General features: G+C 46.7%; 1 protein-coding gene across 1 annotated transcript in view; it reads right to left on the bottom strand.

The window, feature by feature from the left end:
* The window catches only part of SMG5 (SMG5 nonsense mediated mRNA decay factor), a 40,378-nt gene that overhangs the window by 11,317 nt on the left and 6,184 nt on the right, over positions 1-22,877 (bottom strand). Inside the window, exons 3-14 of the mRNA XM_048513949.1 lie at positions 22,212-22,335; positions 20,091-20,247; positions 16,363-16,452; positions 15,801-15,890; positions 13,737-13,815; positions 12,898-13,023; positions 10,477-10,545; positions 9,728-9,936; positions 8,121-8,258; positions 3,046-3,756; positions 1,874-2,043; positions 602-677 (exon numbers count right to left, since the gene is read on the bottom strand). Of these exons, the coding sequence (XP_048369906.1) occupies positions 602-677; positions 1,874-2,043; positions 3,046-3,756; positions 8,121-8,258; positions 9,728-9,936; positions 10,477-10,545; positions 12,898-13,023; positions 13,737-13,815; positions 15,801-15,890; positions 16,363-16,452; positions 20,091-20,247; positions 22,212-22,335 (2,039 nt within the window). The remainder of the gene's footprint in view (positions 1-601; positions 678-1,873; positions 2,044-3,045; positions 3,757-8,120; positions 8,259-9,727; positions 9,937-10,476; positions 10,546-12,897; positions 13,024-13,736; positions 13,816-15,800; positions 15,891-16,362; positions 16,453-20,090; positions 20,248-22,211; positions 22,336-22,877) is intronic.

Here is a 22,877-nt window from a genome sequence, read left to right as displayed (position 1 = left end):
GTTCAAAAGACAGCAGTCACCGAGTATGCAGTCAGTCCATGAAGAGGAGAGGGTAGGAAAGACGGACTGGCCCATTCATTGAAATGGAAACAGATCTGTGCTTCGAGGAGTCTTCTAGTGTCATGTACATTTGGACAGTTCCATTGCCATCCACCCCTCTCCATTATCAGTCAGGTCTGGTAGGCTTAAGGAACAAAGAGGAGAGGGTGTTGGATGGGGAAATTCTACCTCCCCAAGCAGCAGTTGCACCCCTTGTGTTTTGTACAGTGACCAGCACATGGACTGAACGAAAGCATTAACATAAAGAGGCCCAACACTGAGATTGTGTTGCGATAGCACAATTCATAAGAAACAAGCTGGTTCCAAAATCTCCACACAATTAAAAATGGGTAACTCTGGACGGTCGCTGAGATAGGGGATGGGCGTGGCTAGAAGTAGGCTCCACAGGACTAGTATTCTCACACAAAATTATAACGATCGCAAAACAACAAAGTGTACATAAGGAGGGCCCCACCCCAAACTCAGGAAGGTGGTATCTGAACAGCACAGAAAGAGTTGAGGGGAGGCAGCAACAATAAAAGGAAAGTTTTTGCAGCATTACCCGAGTCTTGCAAGTCTCTAGCTGAAGGGAGCAGGTTCAGAAGGACAGAAAGTCTGTTCCACAAACTCTGAGAGCTCTAGGGGAATGAAAAATGTAAAACGAAAATTAACAAATGGAAATCAAATTTAAAAAGAGCAGCGGAAGTGCAGTTCTTGGCCCAGGAGACCCAGATGCACAGTCTTCCTCAACCATGAAGATTCTTCAAGTCATTATTGCTCAACCTAGCTCTTCCTCACGTAGTTACCTCAAGAAAGAGGCAGGCTAACGTCAAGCTTATACTACAAGCGACAGGACTAGGACAAGGCCTTCAGACATGCACGGCCCAGTTAGACCTAAAGCAAAGCATTTGTTTGAAAGGCCAGAAGGCCATGCAACTGGGAAGCACATAAGCCCCACTGTGATACCAATCACGAGCCCAGCTAGCTCAGAGAAGAGCTGTGGGGGAAAGATGGCAGGTAGGAAGAAGGTTCAACCTTCCCTTGCTCTCCCACTGTGCACCGTTACAACCTTAAGGCCCCTTCCGCACATGCAGAATAATGCGCTTTCAATCCACTTTGCAGCTGCTCAGAATAGCAAAATCCACTTGCAAACAAGTCTGAAAGTGGATTGAAAGTGTATTATTCTGCATGTGCAGAAAGGACTTAAGTCTCGCCAAAGTTAGAAGACCTGTGTTTGAAGCGTGTAATTTGGGTTTCAGGTACACCTCTCTAAAGCTCCCTACCCAGACAAGTGGAATAAGAGGACTATTTTTTTTAATAATCAAAATTGTTACTGGCAAAAACAAGGTTTCTGAAGACTGCAGCTATGTAACAAGTTTCTAGTAGTCCTCGCTTTACTGGAGGAGTGTTCCAGTGAAAGTATGTGGGCACCTGCCTGCCCTGAGGACCAAGGGGGAAAACCTCCGGGCATGCAGATCCTGACATTGCTTGTAGGCCACAATCTGGCTGCTTCACTAACTGCAATCCCCATACTTACTGCCCCACCCACTACATCCACCCCTAAGCACATCACCCCTGCAGTATGAACTCCCTCAATTCCAGGAGGCCAGATCTGAACTCAAAGGCAAAAACAAGCACATTTTTAATCACCAAACCAGGACCTGGTGCTCTGATGGTGTGTTCCTGCATGGCAGGGGGTTGGACTGGATGGCCCTTGTGATCTCTTCCAACTCTACGATTCTATGATTCTACTAAATTCAGCGTGGATTCTTTTGACATCATTTGAGCACGTGAAATCCGACCTCCTCTCTCACGCCCTGGCATGAATGCTTACCTGTGCGCACATAATGATAAGGTCTGTGTTTGTTCTCAGCCAGTCTAGGAACACCTTGACAGTTGGCAGCAGCCCCTCGCTGGTTATTATCTCCAGCTTCTCTTGGAGAGAACGCTCGTTCTTGCAGGATTTGTTACTGGTGACACTTTCTTCCGACTCCGAAGCATCATCTGGAGCCACAAAGAGTGCATTGAAACATGAAATCCAGGTATGCAAATGATTCTCTCTCTCTCTCTCTCTCTCTCTCTCTCTCTCTCACACACACACACACACACACAGAGGAGAGAACAAAATGACTCCACTGTAGGCAGCAGCCTCTCCAGCCATTTTATCTGGCCTCCAGAAACCCTAGCAATTTTAACCAAGGCAAGGCAAAAATGTTCTTGTCCAGTCACTTATGCAGGAAAGAAATACGGATGCCCAAGGAAAGCTGGACCATGCTTTGGGAAACGCAGGTTCAAATCCCCACTCTGCCACGGAAGCTCTCCTAGTGACCATGGGCTTGTCTCACACTCTCAACCTAACCTACCTTTCAGGGCTGTTGTGTAAATAAAATGGGGTAACACTGTGAGCAGTTTTAGTTCCCCATCTAGGAGCAGGTGAGATATATATTTTTTCTTTCATTTATACCCCAACTTTTCTCTTCAGTGGGGACCCAAGGTGGCTGACAACAGTCTTCCCTTCTGTTTTATGAAGGAAACAAATAAATTTACCAGTAGTTCACACACAGGTACTGTGAACAGATGTATTTTTAAAGACAAAATCTCACCCAAATGACCACTGTAAATGGACTTATGATAAATAAGCTATCGAATACTGTGCGTGTGTGTACGCATCCACACATGTCCCAAAATCTGTAATCAGTTTGTCTACTACTTTTATGAGGACTACCTTCACAAGGACAACTAGGAGGGGGCAAAGAGCCCCTAGGGGATGGGGCAGTCTACAAATCTAAACAATCAATCAATCAATCAATCAATAAAAGTGAGGACAGATGGGGAAAGGCAAGGAAGATATATCCCACTTATTCACCTCTTTCTCTGTGCAACTGGGAGAACCAAAATCGGGCAGCTCCAGGCCAAAGGCCACCAAGGGGAAATTCCGTGTAAACCCTTTTCCCGAGCTGGAAAAAATGTTTTGTCTGCCACGCAGCGCTCCCGCTGTCGTCTTACCTTGCTCAGCCACGCCGGGCTTCTCCAGGTCCCCATTGACACAGGGCTTGCTGTCTGCCACCTCTTTCTGGATGGGCGGCTCACAGTTGGGCTTGAGGAGGACATTGCTGAAAGTGGGGGCTAGTCGGAAGCAGCGTTTGGTCTGGAAGAGCTGCGTGGACATGGCTTGGAGGTTGCTGGCTATGCTGGCGTCGCTGGTGCCCAGTGAGCCTGGCCCATTAGCCACAGGCTCCGAGGGCTCAGTCTTGGGGACGCCAGGGCCTTTAGAGTCCGCCAGCCTCCCTTCGCCTTCCACGGAGCCTGAGGTCTCCCCGTCTTCACTCCTCACGCTCCTTGCTTGGCCTCCCCCTTCTGCGTCCGGCTCGTCCTCTATATCCTCCAAGTCTGAGCGGGATTCCTGGCTGTTCATGTCAGAGTCCGTCTCCATGTCAAAAGCTGCCTCGGCCTCCTCGTCGCTCTTTTCTGAGCCCGTCTCAGACCCGTCGCTCCCCTTGGTGGAATCGGGGCTGGAATCGGAGTCAAAGCCCTCGCTCAGGTCGCTCTCGTCCACCTTCTGGGCATGGCGGCGGCGGCGAAGACAAGAGAGGCGTGAGTATTTCTTGCTCTTCTTGGTCTCGCTTTTCCGCTTCTCCTCGCTGGGTCGGTGGTTGGCCAGGTCGGCTTCAGCTTCTCTCTCGATAGGGTTGGATGGCTCCCTGGTTTCAGGCTCCTCTGCAAATAGCCAAGCACACACAAACACAAGAGTAGACACTGCTGAGAATCTGGACCCGTCATCATAAACAGAAGGCCCCGGGGTCAAATTCAAGCTCAACACAAAGGGTAGATATTAAACAGAAGGAGGCCACCAGACAATTTCAGAATTTGTAGTGGTTGGAAACTGCATAGCTGCGGACTTGGGGAGGAGAAATTAGCTCTATTAAGGATTTTTATTTTATTAGTTGTATATCCCGTCCCATCCCCAAAGTTCTCTGGACAGGTTGCAATGTCATTTAAACATATAGAGTTTAAAACATCGTACAATTAAAAGATATAGTCCTAATTTAAAACTTTAAAATCGATTTTAGAGGAACTTTTAAACAGGGATGAAATGAAAGGGGGGCAGTTTGCAAGAAATTTTATTACAACATGAAGTTATAATAAGCAGCCCTCTGCCCCCAATTTTTACCATTTACTCACTGCACAACAAAGATGCCAACTGAGGCCACTGTTGTCAGTGTTGGAGGAAGGAATTACCAGGAGCCAGAGTAGCCAATGCTTGTTGCCAGGCATCTTTAAAGACTGTGTGGAAAACCAATGAAATTTTTCTCTATGATGATGCTGGGAGGGGACGGGGCAGTAAATGAAGCTAACAGAGTGCATAACCCCCCTTTTACAGGAAAGCAATGCCAAAGCAGCAAAAAGGATCAAGATAGGGGGAGGAAGGCAGTCACTGAACTGCATATCCCTGTACTACACCCAATTCAAGACCTAACCTCAAGGTACCTCAATGAGATTGAAGGCTGAAGAGAAGAGAGGATATAAACCAAGGTCTACCTCCAAATACCAAACGTCTGCAGGGCTGGTAATTTTAGCTTCTAATGTTTTGCCTGAATCTTTGGCTGGCATCTTCAAAGATATGTCAAGGTAAGATGTTTCTCTCCATGGCACAATGTGGAATGTACGATGCAACTGTGTATCTGTTTTATCCAGCTCCCAGGTGGGAGGGCAAGAAGGCCCACTGGCATGTGTTCTGGTGGTTTAAATGTGTGTGACTCATCTCAGAAACCAAAGTGAGATGAGGTGGTGGAGGAAAGGGAAGGAGTTTGCAGTATCTAGTGGAATGCTAAATGGTGTTTGAAAAGCCCCTGGTATTTGGTCTTGGTATTTTTTAGTACCGGTAGCCAGGTTTTATTCATTTTCTGGAGATGCTCTTCCTTTTGTTGAAACAGTCTTGAAGAACACGAGTTTGGATTTATATACCCTCTCTCTCTCTCCTTTAAGGAGACTCAAAGCAACATACAAACTCCTTTGCCTTCCTCTCCTCACAACAGAGGCCTTGTGAGATAGGTGAGGTTGAGAGAGTTCCAAAGAACACAACTAGCCCAAGGTCACCCAGCAGGCTTTATGTGGAGGACCAGGAAAACAAATTCAGTTCACCAGATAAGAGTCCACCGCTCAGATGGAGGAGTGGGGATTCAAACGCGGTCCTTCAGATTAGAATCCACCTGCTCTTAACCATTACACCACGCTGGGTCTCTTTGTGTTTGTGGATTTCAATGGCTTCCTTGTGTAGTGGGATGTAGTAGCGGTTAGAGTTGTTAACAATTTCTGTGTCCTATGCCCAGCTTGGGTTAGAGCATTCACAAACACCAAGACAGTTTCAACAAAAAGGGAGTCTGAAGATCAACAAAACCTGGCTACCAGTACTAAAAACACAAAGACCAAAGGATTTTTCAAACACCGTTTAACAATCCACCAGACATTATAAACTCTGTCCCTCCCTGCACTCCACCAGCTCACCTCACTCCAGTTTCTGAGATCAAGCACACACATTCAAATCACCAGGACAAACACAAATGCATCTGCAAATGAACTCTATCCAGACATAGCAAATGCACCTTCTCCCCCTCCCACCTGGGATGTAGACAACACAGATACGCAACTACACAGAACAGTCTACACTGTGCCACAGAGAGAAACACATACCTCTGAAGATGTCAGCCGTAGATGCAGGCAAAACGCTAGGAGCTAAAACTACTGGACCACGGCCACACAGGCTGGAAAACCCACAACAGCCAGTTGATTCCTTCAAATCTTACTTCAGCGGCAGATGAATGACTGGAGGGAGTCCCTTGCTATTCTTTGTCTTGCCACATTAGTAAAATAGTTTTAAAATACAGGGTTTTATGCAAAGAACATGCAAATCTGCTTAACTGATACCAGTCACAAAATTCAGATTTGGCAGAGAATTTGGATTACTTTGTTTCGTATAATGTTCGTTTTTTAAAAATCTTTTGGTGCACACAGCTGAAAAAGCTTGAAGAACACCAACGTAACAAACTTGTTCCACTGATCAGATGCTAGAAAGCTTTCTTTTATTACAAACCATGTGAAGGCATGGATAGGCAAGGTTTTAGGTTTCTGTAAAGCCTGGATACTTGAGCCTTTAAGGTCGGGCTGCTGCCAAGAAGGCTAAGAAGCTATAAGCTAAGACTTGATTAAAAAGAAGCCAACTTCTGCTCTAAGTAATCTTGTGCTGGGCTTTTATAATCCTCTTCTGTTAGATCAATAGCACTTGATGACTTAAAGGAGCTTAGCTCCTTCTCCACTGTTACACAAAATCCTACAGGGAGATGTTTAAAACCTGCACTGGCCAAGGCAACCTCCCGGTCTTGCAGCTGTGGAACCTTATGGGAGAGTTTCAAAGCAACAAGAGGCTGCTACGGTGACCTCTAAGGTTATTCTAAATAAACTGAAGCAATCCTGTTGCCTTCTTCCACCCTGTTGCAAAAGCTTTTACCCATAACTAAGAAGCTTAATGTCGCTTTAAAAAAAGAACAGGAAGGACACATCTAAAACTTTTCTCTCAGTGGTACACAGGAGAAGATAAAGTCAGTCAAGAAGAAGAGTTGGATTTATATCACCCCCCTTTCTCTCCTGCAAGAAGACTCAAAGGGCTTACAAACTCCTTTCCCTTCCCTCCTCACAACAAACACCCTGTGAGGTAGGTGGGGCTGAGAGAGCTCTGAGAAACTGTGACTAGCCCAAGGTCACCCAGGTGGCGTGTGCTGGAGTGTACAGGCTAATCTGAATTCCTCAGATAAGCCTCCGCAGCTCAGGTGGCAGAGCGGGGAATCAAACCCAGTTCCTCCAGATTAGAGTACACGTGCTCTTAACCACTATGCCACGGTAGGTTTTTATACCCAGCTTTTCTCTACCTTTTGAAAGACGTCTCAAAGCAACTTACGATCACATTCCCTTCTCTCCACAACAGGCACTTGTGAGGTAGGTGGGGCCAAGAGAGTTTTGAGAGAACTATGACTGGCCCAAGGTCACCCATCAGGCTTCATATAGAGGAGTGGGGAAAGAAACCTGGTTCACCAGATTAGAGTCAGCTGCTCTTAAGCACTGGATCACACTGGCTCTCAAACCAAAGAATCAGAAAACACAGCTCTCACATCTCCCTTAAAGGATAACCTGACCTCAGAAAAAAAACATGAAATGAAGGCAAGCCAGTGAGGCTGGCCACAAATATGCTCCTGATTGAACATATCGGTAGTACCAAACTGCATCTTCTTTATACCACTAACTGTCCTGGCTTCCTGTAAAGAATCTCGGAAGCTGCAGGCTGGTTAGATGCTCATAATGCTGTCAGGGATCCTTCAACCCTATTTGGAAGGACAGGACCTATACAGGAGCGGGATGAGCACTTACTCAAAGATACCTTCTTCCACTGATAACTACCACTCCACGATGGGAGAGATTGACTTAAACCAGTCTAAGTCTGCAGAGTAGATGTGCCAGCAAACTGTCCCTGTGTCAGGAAGCCATTGCTGGGAGGGGGAAATAAATGGGGTGAACTTTAGCTTTGCAGGTACTGCTTATCTGTTTCCCTGGGCTTGGAGCTCAGAGGCTGGGACGGGTTTTCAGGCTGGACTTTCTCTAATTGTTTTGATTTACATATGGGGGGTGGGGATTCGCTGCAACATATTATCAACTGCTTTGGCACCTTTTCACCAGAACTGTCTTTTGCTGCCTTTCTCAAGTCTTCAATAAAATCCTTGAACCCATCAAGGGAGTTATTGTCTGAACGGGGAAACTGACACCCTGAGATCAAGAGGTGTGTGCAATTTATTACATAAATGTATTTTTAAAAAAGAGAAAGAAGGGTTTTGTTTGCACAGCATGCTACAGCGCTTGGGAAAGCTGAACAACTGGACCAGAAAGGCTGCCGCCGACCTCCTGCACCTGGTCACAAAAGCTCTTATTCAACGTGGCTCGTTGAACAGCTGAGCCAGAAAACCTGGTGAGGAAGGGCTGCTGACTGAACCAGAAGGGAGCTGAAAAATCCTCATGGGGAACATCCCTGCCCTTACCTGCGCCATCATTCTGAAAGGCTGGAACTGGGTTCTCGCCTTCTTCCAGCTCTGCCTGCAGGCGAATGTTGACGTGGTTGATGAGGTGCGAGAAGAGGGCCAGCGTGAAAGCGATAGCTGCGCTGTACTGCTTGGAGCCTGCAAAGAGAGACAAGGGGGTGTGGAAGAGACACGGCAGCAGACTAAAGATGCCATTGAGACCAAAGGCAGGAAGGGAAAGCACCAGGCTCCTCACTAGGGTGGCCTCCAACTTCACAGCATACGCATCCATGTTCATTGCAAAATCCAGTTTCTTAAGGTTTGCCATATGATCAGGATTCAGAGATTATCATAGCCATTGTCTAAAGAAATCTAGAAACCCCAATCTTTCAGTTGCATGAATATCTGGACTCACTGTATACAGAAATGTGTACACCACCCACCAGTTATTACAGTCCTATTTATAAATAGCTTCCATCCTGGGGAGAAGACAAGCCACCTTTGAAAACAGCTGTGACTCAGCGAGAGAAAGCCTGCTTCGCATACCAAATTTATTGCTAGGTTCAGTTCTTGGCACCTGCAGTTAAAAGATCTCAGGCAACAGGTGTTGGGAAAGACCTCTCCCAAGCGTTTGAAGACTAGCTGTCATAACAACCTCCCTGCTGGATCAGATTAGTGGTCGACTTTAAGCATCCTGGTTCACACAGTACCCAACCAGTTGCCAGAGAAAGGAGACAACAATTGGGCTAGACAGCTGTTTAAACTGGGAGCACAGAACTTTGTACAGTACATGGCATCAAGTAGAACCCAAAACTACACCCCGCATAGTGACGAGAGGACCCTTTCAAACGCCCATGGCACCCAATAAACACAACCAAAACACAGGACAGAGGGGTAAGAAGTTCTCCCTCATGAAAAGACGGCTTCCCACGAATGCCCAGATACACCAGGAGGATTCTGACAGTTTCAGTCTGAGATTCCTCCCCCCACAATGCAGTGGCACAAGGCCAATCCCATCCCCTCGATTATGTTCTCTGAAGGGTTTCAGAAGTGCCAACCCATAGAATCATAAAGCTGGAAGAGACCACAAGGGCCATCAAGTCCCACCCCCTGCCACGCAGGAACACACAATCAAAGCACTCCTGACATATGTTCATCCAGCCTCTGTTTAAAAACCTCCAAAGAAGGAGACTCCACCACCCTCCGAGGCAGTGAATTCCACTGTCAAACAGCCCAGACAGTCAGAAAGTTCTTTCTAATGTTTAGATGAAATCTCTTCCCCTGCACCTTGAATCAATTACTCCGTGTCCTAGTCTTTGAGGCAGAAGAAAACAAGCTTGCTCCCTCTTCGACATGGCATCCCTTCAAATATTTAAGCATAGCTATCATGTCCCCCCTTAACCGTCGCTTTTCCAGACTAAACATCCTGAGCTCCCTAAGTTCTCTTCATAGGGCCTGGATTCCAGACCTTTTACCATTTTGGTCGCCCTCCTCTGGACCCGTTCCAGCTTGTAATAAACTGACCATAGATACAGACAAGCCCTTAGGCGACTTGCAAACAGCACCCCAGTAGAAGTCTTGCTAATCTGGCGCCCGGGAAGCATGCATTGCAGTGACATGCTGGTTACCTGCCCTCTTGAGGCTGTGGACACTCATCAGGCAGATGATGACCATACGGAAGATAAGGAGGTCTGGCAGGAAGGAGTAGCCGTTCTCGCACTCCTCTTCGTCGTCGTTGGCAGAGCTCAGGTTGGGTGAAGAGGGCAAATAGAACAGACAGAGGTTGAAATCCTCCAGGACCGACTGGCAGAGAGACGTCAGCTCTGAGTCCACGGAGCTAAGTGTTGAGGTGCAGAAGGAGAAGAGGCAGAAAAATTCCTTAATATGGCAAGCAGTTATTACATGAGTCACGGGAAAAATAGCTGAAGAACCCTTCCCTCCCCCCCCCCCACACCACCTGGTTGTGAATACCTCAACTACTGGTCATGTGACCCCAGGAATCAGCTATTTTAAACAGAGATCACATGGGCAGTGTCTGCCACTCATCAGTGAAGCGTGGCTGGGACTCAGGGAGTCTACAGACTTTCAGATACACATGGCAAGTCCAATAAGCCACCATGTTCAAACTGGGAGCACAGAACTTTGTACAGTACGTGGCATCAAGTAGAACCCAAAACTACACCCCACATAGTGACGAGAGGACCCATTCAAACGCCCATGGCACCCAATAAACACAACCAAAACACAGAACGGAGGGGTAAGAAGTTCTCCCTCATGAAAAGACAACCCAGACTCCGTTAGGCATTTTCCAGATGGAAAAGCAACAGGTTTCAGTACCATGTTATACTAAGGTTTATACATAATTCCAAGTTCTTACCTGCTCTTCGGCTGCAGGAGGCTGTGGAGGTACATGAAGCTCACCAGTAACCTTTTAATATCTTTGCACCTATGGGGGAGAGGAACGCATGGGGAACAGTTAGCAGGTGCCTCCTGGGTTGAGTGGCTGGATCACATGAAAGAGGCATGAAAACAGGAGAGGAGAAACAGTTGGGCTGTAAAGGCAGAAGCCAGGGAAGAGGCATCATGGTTGTAGATGACAAAGTGCCATGCACAACCAAAAAAAAAGAGCCCCAACCGTATGCCACCTGCCCTTCCCCTGAAATTTCACAAAACATCATCTTACGCAACCAAAGAAGCCTGATGCTTTTTAAAAGGCTTGTGCCCCTTGCTGTTTAGTAGTATTTAGTAGTATGTGAGTCCCTCACACTCCTTTTTGTGGCCAAGTTGCTGTCACAGCAGCAAACACAGAGGACATGCAGCAAGCCATTCTGCCCTAAGAATCAGATGGTGGCATGAAATGAAGATCTGTCCCTACCTGACTGCTGCCACCCTTCCAAGCAGCAGACTGTCCCTTTAACTTCCTGATGAACTGTGGCCTTGAAGGGTCTCTGGTACCCAGGAGCAAGCTCAGTGGAGCACCAGCAGTGCTTAAAAAGGCACCTGGCTTGGACCCAGCCAGTGGCAACCGATACAAGCAGGGGTCACTCTGTTTGTCATCGCCACTAGCCAAGTCTGAGCTAAGTAGCCTTTGCAGTATTGCCTTGGGCTTTAAAAAAAAATAATTCCGTGTTTAAACACAGGTTCACAAGCTACGTTCAACAAAAAACCCCAAACGTTCCAAACAGAAGGGGTCAAACCAATTAGCACATCTTGCATAAATCAGAAAGAAGCAGAAAAGAAAGCAATTACAGCAGCCGTCCTCGTACAGTAGTAATTAAAAAGACGTTTTAATATCCCAATCCATCCTAGTTCAGACAGAATGACAATCTGCTATTGTCAGGGAAGGAGAAGCATCCAATTACTGAGCTGCATTTCAGGGGAAAAGGGAGAGGGAGCGACGAGCTGAAGGACCCCCTGGGCTCATTCCTATCTGTAAAATGTCAACATGAGGCTTCATTATAGCAGCTAAGAGGACAGGGAAATGTGTTGGCATACCAGAATAAGGTTGCTACCAGGAATGGATGCACCCCAAATATCAGCTCTCTCATGCAGTATATTACAAAAGTAAAAGGAGCAGCAGTGGTGTAGGAGGTTAAGAGCTCATGTATCTAGTCTGGAGGAACCGGGTTTGATTCCCAGCTCTGCCGCCTGAGCTGTGGAGGCTTCTCTGGGGAATTCAGATTAGCCTGTACACTCCCACACACGCCAGCTGGGTGACCTTGGGCTAGTCACAGCTTCTCAGAGCTCTCTCAGCCCCACCTACCTCACAGGGTGTTTGTTGTGAGGGGGGAAGGGCAAGGAGATTGTGAGCCCCTTTGAGTCTTCTGCAGGAGAGAAAGGGGGGATATAAATCCAAACTCTTCTTCTTCTTCTAAAAACAGGCTCAAGATCCAGGATATTATAGGATAGAATAATCCACACAAAACAAGCAACTGCTAGATGTTCTTAGAGACATGGCTTGTTCATTGTGGGCTGCTCATTCACTGATCCCTGTGTCTCACTACAGAACATTTCAGGGTAGAAATCCAGTTTTGTTTACATCCCCGATGACCAGCTTTTATATTGTGTTCTGTTCTCCTGGTCACGGGGCTGAAAACTGTCACTCAAAGACAGCAGGCTCAGTAATAAAGGAGGGCCGTTTAGTAGAAAAGGGTTAGGGTTAGAGTTCCAGGAAATGCAGACAGAGAATTAGAAAACCCAGGAAGGAGAAGAACGAGGAGTAGTAGTTTGGATTTATACCCCACCTTTCTCTCCTGTAAGGAGACTCAAGGTGGCCTACAAGCTCCTTTCCCTTCCTCTGCCCACAACAAACATCTTGTGAGATGGGTGGGGCTGAGAGAGTCCTGAGAGAACTGTGATTAGCCCAAGGTCACCTAGCAGGAATATAGAAGTGCGGAAACACATCTGGTTCACCAGATAAGCCTCTGCCACTCAGGTGGAGGAGTGGGGAATCAAACCCGGTTCTCCAGATTAAAATCCACCTGCTCTTAACCACTACACCACACTGGCTCTCAAACATGCACTGCATAATCTGTTTCTTACAAGATGAAAAAGTTCCTCTGTGCAAGTGAAAATGTGGACAAAGTTTTGATTACGTACAATTCAACTGATGTTTAGCAAAGCTGTAGGGACAGTAGTAGAGGGTTTGTCAGATAAAAGGATCTGGAGGTCCAAATCCAGGCAGCTGGCCATGTGAACAAGTATTAGGGAATTTTTAGCTTCCATTGCAGGCGCCAACCAACGCCTAAAATGTTCTTCGGTTTTGATAATTTCAGGTTTCATCCTGAACAACTCTTACCTCTTTTTGCTCGGTGACAATTTCCTGGTTTCGCATTTCTTCAGCTGGTGATACATTTTGGCGGCCTTGTCATAAAGGCGTTTGAGGTTCCCGTAAGCTCCTTCAAAGGACACTTCTGACTGGATACTGAACAGGCACAGAGTTCCACAAAAAAAACCCTGTTAATTTCTCACAGGTCTGGCACTCCATTTTCTTTTAAGTCAGAAAAGCTGCACCTCACAAGCTAAAGGGAAATCTAAACAAATGTGTGTGCACTTGCTTCTTTCCCATGACACATCCCAAAAGAAGGATGTAAAGTTCCGCAGGGCATGATGATCTTTTAAACCACCCCTTCACTTTCTATAATTTCACTGACCGCACGTTTTCAAGCACATGGACAATTTTCACATGATGCAGCAAGACAGCCAAACAAGCAAAAAGAACCAGGGGGCTCATCTTGGACGACGTTCAGAATTGGACGCTATGTGCATCTGTGCTTTTGTGTGAGATCTGTTGTTTATCTGCATGTTGGGGGTGCTTGGCTCTTCATGCATGCATTAAATGCTTCTGCTGCTTGCTGCTTATGCTAGTTGTAAGTTTCAGTCTTTGTTGCTGTAGCTGAGGTATAGTATTTCTGTGTTCTGGTGACCGAGAGGCCATCGTCCAGATTGGTCAGGTTCAGCAACCACCTGAGCAGCATTCCAGTGATTGTTGCCCCCAACGGCAGGACACGCAGCTGGAAAATAACCAGCAATGTTGCACAAAGAAAACAGTTTTGAGGCCCATGAGCAACAGCCGCAGGCAGACAGCGAACATAAACACGTTCTCCTTCCCCAGTGAGCTCTGTGGGAAATACTCACCAGCGCAGGTAGCAGTAGGTAGCTTCCACATTGTAGTATTTACTCCCAGCCAGTGTCCCCAGCTGATTAAAGGGCATCCCTAAAAAAATAAGGCAAAGTGAGGGTGATGCTACCTGTAGTAGTTCAGATATTTAAACAAAACGTGGCATCTGGTGATGCAAAGCACTACAACCAACCTGCAAAGCACAGAATATGGTATTTTAGAAATGGGGGGGGGGTTTCAAGGTGGAAGCAAGGGGCTAGCAAGGACGGGAGGGAGCCAGTGCAGTGAGGGGGCCTTTCCCTGGCAAAGAAGATGAGGCACTTGGGTGCAGCTGAGAGGTAGGACTTCTAAGAGCAGACAAGCAGCATGGCAGACCCAAGGAGCTCGGTGCTGGAGTATTAGGCTTGTGAGGTCTGAGTAAATCTAGACCTTATGGAAACAGGGCTGATGAATGTGAAGGTCATGGAGCCAACTCATTATTTATCAAATATATGTACTGTCTGTTTACACCTGGTCCACACCTTACTCAGCTTCAGAAATCCTGATATACTCCAGGTCTGCTCCATTGGGGTCCCAACAGCTCATGTCTAACAGGGACATAATTCTGCAATGGATGACAGGCCAGGAATGTGGGCTTGGATACTCTGACTCGCTCTTACCTTATCAGAGGCAGGGGTAATGGGAGCTTTAACCCCCTCCTATCCAGAGTGAACAAAACAAGAAGCAGTGGCAGGCTCCTCTTCTTATTATGTAACCAGCTGGTGACACACTCTCTCTCTCTCACACACACACACAAAGAGAGAGAGAGCTTTGGGGTCCTGAACAGGAGTTTAAGCAACCACAATGCTTAAAGACTCAAAAGCCTCTGGGGCTGTCCATGCTGCAGAGGAGGGGATGGAAGAGGCGCTTTGGCTGCAGCCAACTTAGACAGGAAAGCAGGTGAGGTGCACAAAAAGCTGAGTGAGGTCCTTGGGATAAGAAGATGTGCTAGGCTAGGGGCTAGAATGGAAGCCCATCTGGGTTGGTCACTAATTACCAATCTCGCATCTCAAAAAAAAAAGAGAGACGTGACTACTTCCTGTGCCAGACAGGCAGCGTGGCAGACAATGACAAAGAGTGGGGAGAAAGGAAGGGCAAGGCAGGAAATTCTGCCTGTTAATCCTGGCACCCTTTGCTGCAACCACTGCTCGTGAATTTGTTTAGAGGATTCTTTTCTAAACAGATTTAAGCAGTTCTCAGGCCATAAAGCAGGACTGAAGATGTTCAAAGAAAGGAAGGGGGGAAAAAAGAAAGAAAAACAGCTTTGATAGAATGTCTAGAAACTGCTTTCTCCTAGAGAGTGAAAGTTTCAGTTCAAACTTGTAAAGCAATCCCCTTTCCCTAAATGCAAACCCATCAACACTCCAATATCTCACCCCCAACAAAGTTCATCACTCCCTTACAGCTCTGTTACCCACCCCCTAAACCCAAGCAGCCTCTTGAATGCCCAGGGATTTCCTGTCTCTTTCCACTTACATCATACTCCTCGTACTCCGACACTTCACACTTCCAAAGACACTACAAATCAGTCTCCTTACTACCACCTCCGCATAACGTCCCTAGAGTTATATGACACCATATGATGACTGAGGCAGAGATCAAGCTTGGGAGAGCCACGCTTATCTCACCCCAATCCCGGGTTCTTTTCCCTCCAATGACTCCAGACAGCTGCGTTCTCAAAGATTTATTGAAAAAACAGAAATCAAAGAAATGAAACATAAATGTTGTTACAGAGATTTCTCAGCTGAGTACATTCTTATGGTTGGGACCTCTTGCCAAGAGGTGCTTCTCTTAGCTTAGCCCTTTGTCCTTTACTCTCCAGGAAAACTTCCCTTCCTGCCATGCGGTCCCAAAGTCTTTGAAGCTCCCCTTTTGGCTAGCTTCCTGCCCTCGGTGAGTTTCCATGGCCTTTGTAGTTTCCCCATCCGGAGATCAAAGACCTTTTTAACTTGTAGGTGTGATGCTGCTAGATCTACAGCACAACTCCATCACAAGTTACAATAAATAATATTTCAGGCAGAGAAGTTGGACTATGCACTTACCAATCTGCGGCGCAACTGAAAGGGCTTGATAGTAAAACCTCTCGGCCAGCAATTCTGTGTCCACGCCTGCCAGTTCATTCTGATACCGTGCTGAAAAGAACACCCATGTCAGAGCATTATGATTCACCTAGAGACCTGGAATTGGTCAATCGGCACAGTGTGGCAAACCCTCTTGGTAGGCTTGCTGGAAAAGTGAAATTATGAACTCCTACTCACTGAGCTGAGTAAATTTGCTTACTTAGGTAGCTAACAAGTTTAAAGAAACAAATGCTGCATTAAAATCCCTAATAACATCTAAACACAGCATGAGAACGGTCCCACTCTGTTGGGTCAACCCAGGCTGCCAAAACCCAAATACACCTTGAAGAGGTTAAGGCCTTGGAGAGTCTCCAAGAGAGGGTGGATTAGCCCAAGCCATTCTCTGATCAACTACCTGGGCAGTCTGCTTCTCCTTTTCCCTACAAGTCAGTCATAAATTGCAAGGGCCAGAAGGGTACTCATCCCTTAAAATTCTGGATGAGAAACAGGACATGTTAAATATTTACTCTATACCAGTTCTCACCTAAATCTCCCAGATAAACCAGACACCGGTGGCAGGCCATCTGAGCCCACTCCATCTCCTTGTCCGACGCAGATACAGGTTTCTTGCAGCCTAGGCCAGACATAATTAAACAACTCAGATGAGCCACACGATGAAGACACCAAGCTGGCTTCAGCAGCCATATGCAAGATCCAAGCCTTCCCAAACGACAACCCATACAAGCCCTTGCCCACATGACCAAGCACAGACATTTACATGATTCCCCAAGTGGACTATACAAAGGGCAGCTATTGCAAGGACCTCAGGAGAGGAAAAACGAAGCTTGAAAAGGCCTGTGGGCCATAATCCTAAGGAAGCCGAGACCCTCTCATGGCCAAGGAGTGGTACTTCAGTGTCATGCCCTACACAGCTCCACCCCCATGGCTATCAGAATAAATAATGCAAGAAATCAGCAACAAACTGATTCCCGCTGCAGATTTCTCAGGTTCTCCCTGTAAGTTTTGGTGCCTGAGGTTTTATTGTACGCACAGCCCTGCAAGTTTAATGAGATAATTTATCTCACACTAATCTAACGGCTACAATCTTTTACAATTTCTGTGTGTGGATTTTAGTTCTAGCCTTAATTGTTTTAATGATGTGTTTTTGTTGATTTTAATCGCTTTTAAGATGTAATTTCGTATGTGCGTTTTCCCTAGCCGCCTAAATGGACCTTATGAGGGTAGAAAGGGGACGTTGTTTTCTTCTCTTCCAAAACTAGAGAGGGCATAACGGTAACTCCATAAACTCATGCGTAGTGCAGAAGGGAGACTTCACTCGTCCGCAAAACACGGATTAAGTTAATCTGCTTGCAGATTCAGGACAAACCAAAAGGAAATGCTTCTTCACATGATGATATAATGTTGACAATTGTGCAATTCACTACTACAAGATGCAGCAAAGGAAGCCAGCTCAGACTGAGCTTCACCGATGGTTGTTCAAAGGAGCCTCTGTGTTGTGGGGCAGTTTTGTTCCAACTATTAAATGCTGGGGACCAACAACAAGGAACAGCTGCATTCTTTGTGCTCTGCTCATGAATGTTTGTGAGGCCTGGTGCCGCCGGCAACTGGATGCTGGGCCAGATGCACCTTTGGGCTGATCAAGCGGCCCCGTGAATAATTCACTGTATTGCTGGCCTCACAGGCATGATTATTGCTTCAAGAGTGAAAGATCAAAGTTTTCATCCTGGACAAGTTTTGCCTGAAGAAAATGGAGTAGCCACAGCTGGGCGGTAGAGAAGTCACCAAATGGCAAGCCTAGGAAAAACCCTTTTCAACCCAGGACTTTGGACAGCAGCTGCCACAGGTGGTGTTGCTAACCTTGGTGGACCAGCTGTCTGGCAATTACAAAATGTTTGCACTGCTGCAGCAGGAGCAAACAGTCACCTGTACACTAGAAACTAGAAACAGGAAGTGCAGCTGAATCTGCTCTTTCCAGCTAAAGAGGAACTGGATTTTATACTCCGCTTTTCTCTACCTTTAAGGAGTCTCAAAACAGCTCACAACCACTTTCCCTTCCCACAACAGACACCTTGTGAGGCAGGTGGGGTTGAGACAGCTCTGAGAGAACTGTGATTGGCCCAAGGTCAACCAGCAGGCTTCATGTACGAGAGTGGGGAATCAAAGCTGGCTATCCAGATTAGAGTTGACACTAAACCATGACTCCACACTGGTTCTCACTCAGGGCTCTTCCCATGCTGGAAAGGGTGCCGTGTTTCTGCTGAGGCTGTATTCTCAGAGGCGGTACAAGCCAGTTCTGGCTGATCACAGGAACATGGGCACAGCATAAGATGCATTAAATGGGTACAACAGTCAAGGGTATAGAAAGTACTCAATTTACACCCACCCACAGCTGCCTTCTTTTTTAAACACTTTGCTCTCAGAAGCTGTTGGAACGGTTGCCTGAAACTTTATCAGCAGAAGGGACATCTCTCCCACCCGCTTCTGGGCATAAATTTTACTTCTGTAGGAAGTAAAAAATGCACGAAGACTGTCCAGCTTAGGTACGCCAAGTGCATTTAACATGTCAAAGAAATCCTGATATGAAAGTCATTTGAAGGACTCCGTCAGTTCTGCAGTGATACCCAGAGCAATTCTCACGGCAACGGTTGCCAGGGATACCAGCATTTTCGCACATTATTCAGGGAGACAAGACACAAGGCAATGATAGACTTCCTCTGCTGAACATGTCTAATAATCAGGTTGCTAGTCAGAAGGCTCAGAACACCTTCAAGTCAAAAACAACCTCCCTCAGTCCTCATCTGCTAAGGCCCAACCATTGGAACAACATTAGACATTTCTACCCTATTTAAGCCATACAGAATTCTAAGCACCTTGTAATGGGTGGGATTCAAGGGGCCCATCTGTACTTCAGCTCACAAAGAAATTTTCATCACTTCCCATAATTTCTGACAGATCCCCTACAGCACTCCTGAGGATCCCATGGCTCTCAGGGGTAAGGAGTGTAGGGAGATCAAGTGTGTGTGGGGGTGGGGGGTGGGGGTGGGGATATGTTCTTTGGATCCAGCCCAGTACAATCTAAATAAGGCTACGAAGAGTTAACACAACTAACAACCCCAACATTTAAAAGCATTCCATTAAACCTGAAGCCAAATAAGAACTTTTAAGAGTTTACTTAAATAACCCAATTAAAAACAACATGGGAGCAATCCGCATCAGCATCCAATGATTTCTCATTTTCAGTACAAAGTTTTCACGAATTGCCATTTTTAACGTATCACACTCAAAATATTTGCATACAGACCTTCTGGTGTATACTTCTTATTCCAAACATCACTAACCACATTCCAGCCATGTACAGCTTTAGCAACAGCACTGGGTTTATTCAAACATGTGAGATAGTCTGAAGAATTCAGCTAAATTGCTACGTCCACAAATTACCGGCAGAGCCAGGAAATGGCAGACTTCACAATATGTTCATTCTTAGGAGCCAAAGCCACCAAGGAGATGTTTCCTGCCTGGTATCCCGAAGAAAGAAGGCAGCCTCATATTAGAAGATGCCTTGCTCGAGAGATGTGGGATTCAGCCTCGTTAGGGCTTAACCTGGGCCAGACCCAGTTAAACATTGCCTGAAGCACGACACGCAAAATCCAGACCAAGGCCTGTCCCAAAAGAGACTAAGCAACTGGCAGAGCTGAAGGAGTCAAACGTGACATACAATAAAAGGGCCGTGGTTCTAACACAGGGGTCTGCAACCTGTGGCTCTCCAGATGTTCATGGACCACAATTCCCATAGACTGGTGGGAACAGTCCATGAACATCTGGAGAGCCGCAGGTTGCAGACCCCTGTTCTAAAGAATCGGGGTGCAGACCTTTCCCATCCTTCCCCAGCAGTTTCTCAAGACCTCCACAGAACTTGATGCTGAGGGACTTGCATGGACAAAAAGCCAGATGGTCCCAAGGGGCTGCAATGAGAACCACCCCCCACCCCCCAATCATCTTTCCCTTCTGCTCATTAAGGCAAAAATTCCACAGGTACAGGAGCAGCAGCATCCCAAATCCCACTCCTCAACACACCACCTGAAATTCCACAATGGCCAGCATCAGCATTTGGGGGGTTAACCCAGGTCTTGGGAAGCTGGTGCAGGAAGGAAGAGGTGGAAAAAGAGAAACGGAACAGCAGCAGCTCAAATCCTTATGCATGTGCTCCATAGGAGATGAGCCAGTGAACTACACCCACACCCGCATACTAACCTATCAGGGGATCTGTTACATGTGTCCAGTCAATGCAACACTGGAGTTCGAGTTGATAGTGAGACTGAATGTAGAGGAGAAGGTGCTGGTAAAATCCGATACCAGCAATCAGGTGAGTACGGTAGGCACACTCCAGGGTACTGCGACTATGAATGTGCTGTGGGATGGAGAAAGAAGAGAGAAAGTAAAATCAATAGTTCCGCAGGACTAGGCACAGTCCCAGATTAACTCAGCAACAATCTATTTTTGCTTTGATCCCTCCACACTGCCCCCTTACAGAACGTCTGATGTACATCCCGAGTGCTAGTAATTCACCACTGCACCTGTGACTGCAAAGTCCCTCACCTGACCACCTTAGAAGCAAATCCACATGGTACCACCTCCAGGGCTTCTAAATTCATTCAACCAGGAATTCCTGGGCTTCCACCAAAAGCCAGACTTACAGGAGAAAAACCATTGCTTTCTTCCAAAGAGATAAGAGGTGTGTTTTTTTGTATCCTCCAAAAATTCACTTCACAAGACCCCAGTGTTTTCCCTAAACAGGAGTAGAGTGTCTCCCCTAAGCCTGGCCTTTACAAGAAGCACCAGCATTTCTAGTGAGAGTTTCTCTCTCCTCCTGCAAAAACCCAAAGTGTAGTGGCACAACCAGCTGTTGTGGGTTTTCCAGACTGTGTGGCTGTGGTCTTAGATCCTAACATTTTGCCTACATATGTGGCTGGCAGCTTCAGAGGCATGTTACAGGAAGGTGTATTTCTCTCTTTGGCACAGTGTAGACTGTGTGCCTTGGAGATTAAAAAACACACACACACCTTACTATGACATGCCAGTCACAGATGTGGGTGAAACGCTAGGAACTAAAACTACCAGACCACGGACACACAGCCTGGAAAACCCACAACAGCCAGTTAATTCTGGCCATGAAAGCCTTTGTCAATACACTGTAGTGGAAAAACTACCATATTTCTTTTCCAATGAAGAAGGCACAGAAGACACCCACAGCACTCTTCCGCTGCTTCCACCTATCATAAAAGCCCAATGGCAAAGAACAACCATCACTTCCTTTCCTCCATGCAGCACTTCCGAGAAGGAAAGGAAGTGTGTCACCCACAGCAAGAGGTCCTGGGCAGCCCACAACAATGGTTCAGCTAGAAAGAATCTACGACCACTTCAAACTGCAAACAGGAACCCACGTGTCTGAATGCTCTCCCATAACTACCATATCTGGGAGAAGACAACTCAGCCAGAGTATCACCTTGACATTCTAGTTTTCCAAAGGCAAATAATGCTTTTTGCACAGAGGGGCACTGTATCATTGATGTATTTGCCTGCAGTCTGAACTGAAACAGCTCAAACACACACAGATCCGCTCAGTCAGAATCAGACCAGAGTGAAAAGAAAGGATGTTTTAGCCTTTCCTTGAGCTACTTGAGGCTGAGGGATGCGGGAGGTACTGCCATGGGAGGCAGTGGGTGCTTATGTGGAAGGAGGCATGGGAAGTTGCAGTAGAAGCAAGGAGAACCGGAAGACCTTCTATGAGGGGTGAAGGGAGCCTTGTTTGGGCTCTGCAGGCAGAAATAGAAGAAGAGTTTGGATTTATATCCTACCCTTTCTCTCCTGTAAGGATACTCAATGTGGCTTACAAGCTCCTTTCCCTTCTTCTCCCCACAACAACAGACACCTTGTGAGGTAGATGGGGCTGAGAAAGTTCTGAAGAACTGTGACTAGCCCAAGGTCACCCAGCAGGGATGTAGGAGTGCGGAAACACATCTGGTTCACCAGATAAGCCCCCACCGCTCAGGGGGAGGAGTGGGGAATCAAACCCGGATCTCCAGATTAGAATCCGCCTGCTCTTAACCACTGCACCAGCTCTTTACTTGCTGGACATCCCCCTTCCCCTTTGTTTTCAGGTCTGCAGCCTTCTCCCTTTTCCATACTGCTTGTATTCAATCCAATCACTCATCTACAAGGAGGAGAACTGCCTGTGAAGAGGATCACACTGGCCTCTGTGCATGCTCGGCAGCCGAGCCCAGAGACCCAGCTTAACCACCTGCGCCACAGTCCATTCCACCTGTTAACCCTACCAACCCATCACTCAGGACTCAAAAGGTATTGATGACCTGCCTTCTTATTTGTTTTAATGAGCTGGATGACCTCGTAGTAGACTTTCCTCCAGAGCAATTCCTCCGCTTTCCTTCCATAATCCACCGGGTGCAAGAACATCAGCTTCACACATAATTCGCGTAACCTGTGGCAGGGAATTGTTTTGGGATGGGGGAGAAAAGGAGGGAACGTTATACTTTAAAACCGAGCCAACAGAGCCATTTGAAGTCTTTAAACAACCCCCCCACAGCAAGGACACATTCACAGTCTGAAGTGACCCATCTCTGCCACACAACCTTGATGGGATAAACAAGGTTTCCAAAGGGACAGGAAGGGATGGTAACGGTTCAAGCAGCCAGAAAATCTCCATGCAGGCTTGCCTGGTCATTCATTTCATTTCATTTTAACCTTTAATGGCATATAAATTATTTCCATTTAAAGGAGAAAACTTTTAAAACATTTAAATACAGGTGTTTAAAATGCTCTCCAAGAATTTAGCCACTGCCAAGGTGATCGATGGATTACAGTCACTTAGCAGAAAGCGAGTGGCCTGGAACTTGGAGTGCTCAAGTCTTGGAAGCAGCAGAGGGTGAATTAAAATCATGCGCAGGTTACTGTGAAGACAGCATTCCAGAAGAATATGAGTTATGGTTTCTATAGATCCACATCCGCAACGGCACAGTCTCT

The sequence above is a fragment of the Sphaerodactylus townsendi genome, linkage group LG01 (genome assembly GCF_021028975.2).
Source record: "Sphaerodactylus townsendi isolate TG3544 linkage group LG01, MPM_Stown_v2.3, whole genome shotgun sequence".
In the NCBI taxonomy this organism is placed as follows: Eukaryota; Metazoa; Chordata; class Lepidosauria; order Squamata; family Sphaerodactylidae; genus Sphaerodactylus; species Sphaerodactylus townsendi.
Note: the sequence above shows the minus strand (reverse complement) of the source record. Positions and strands in the feature narration are given on the sequence as shown.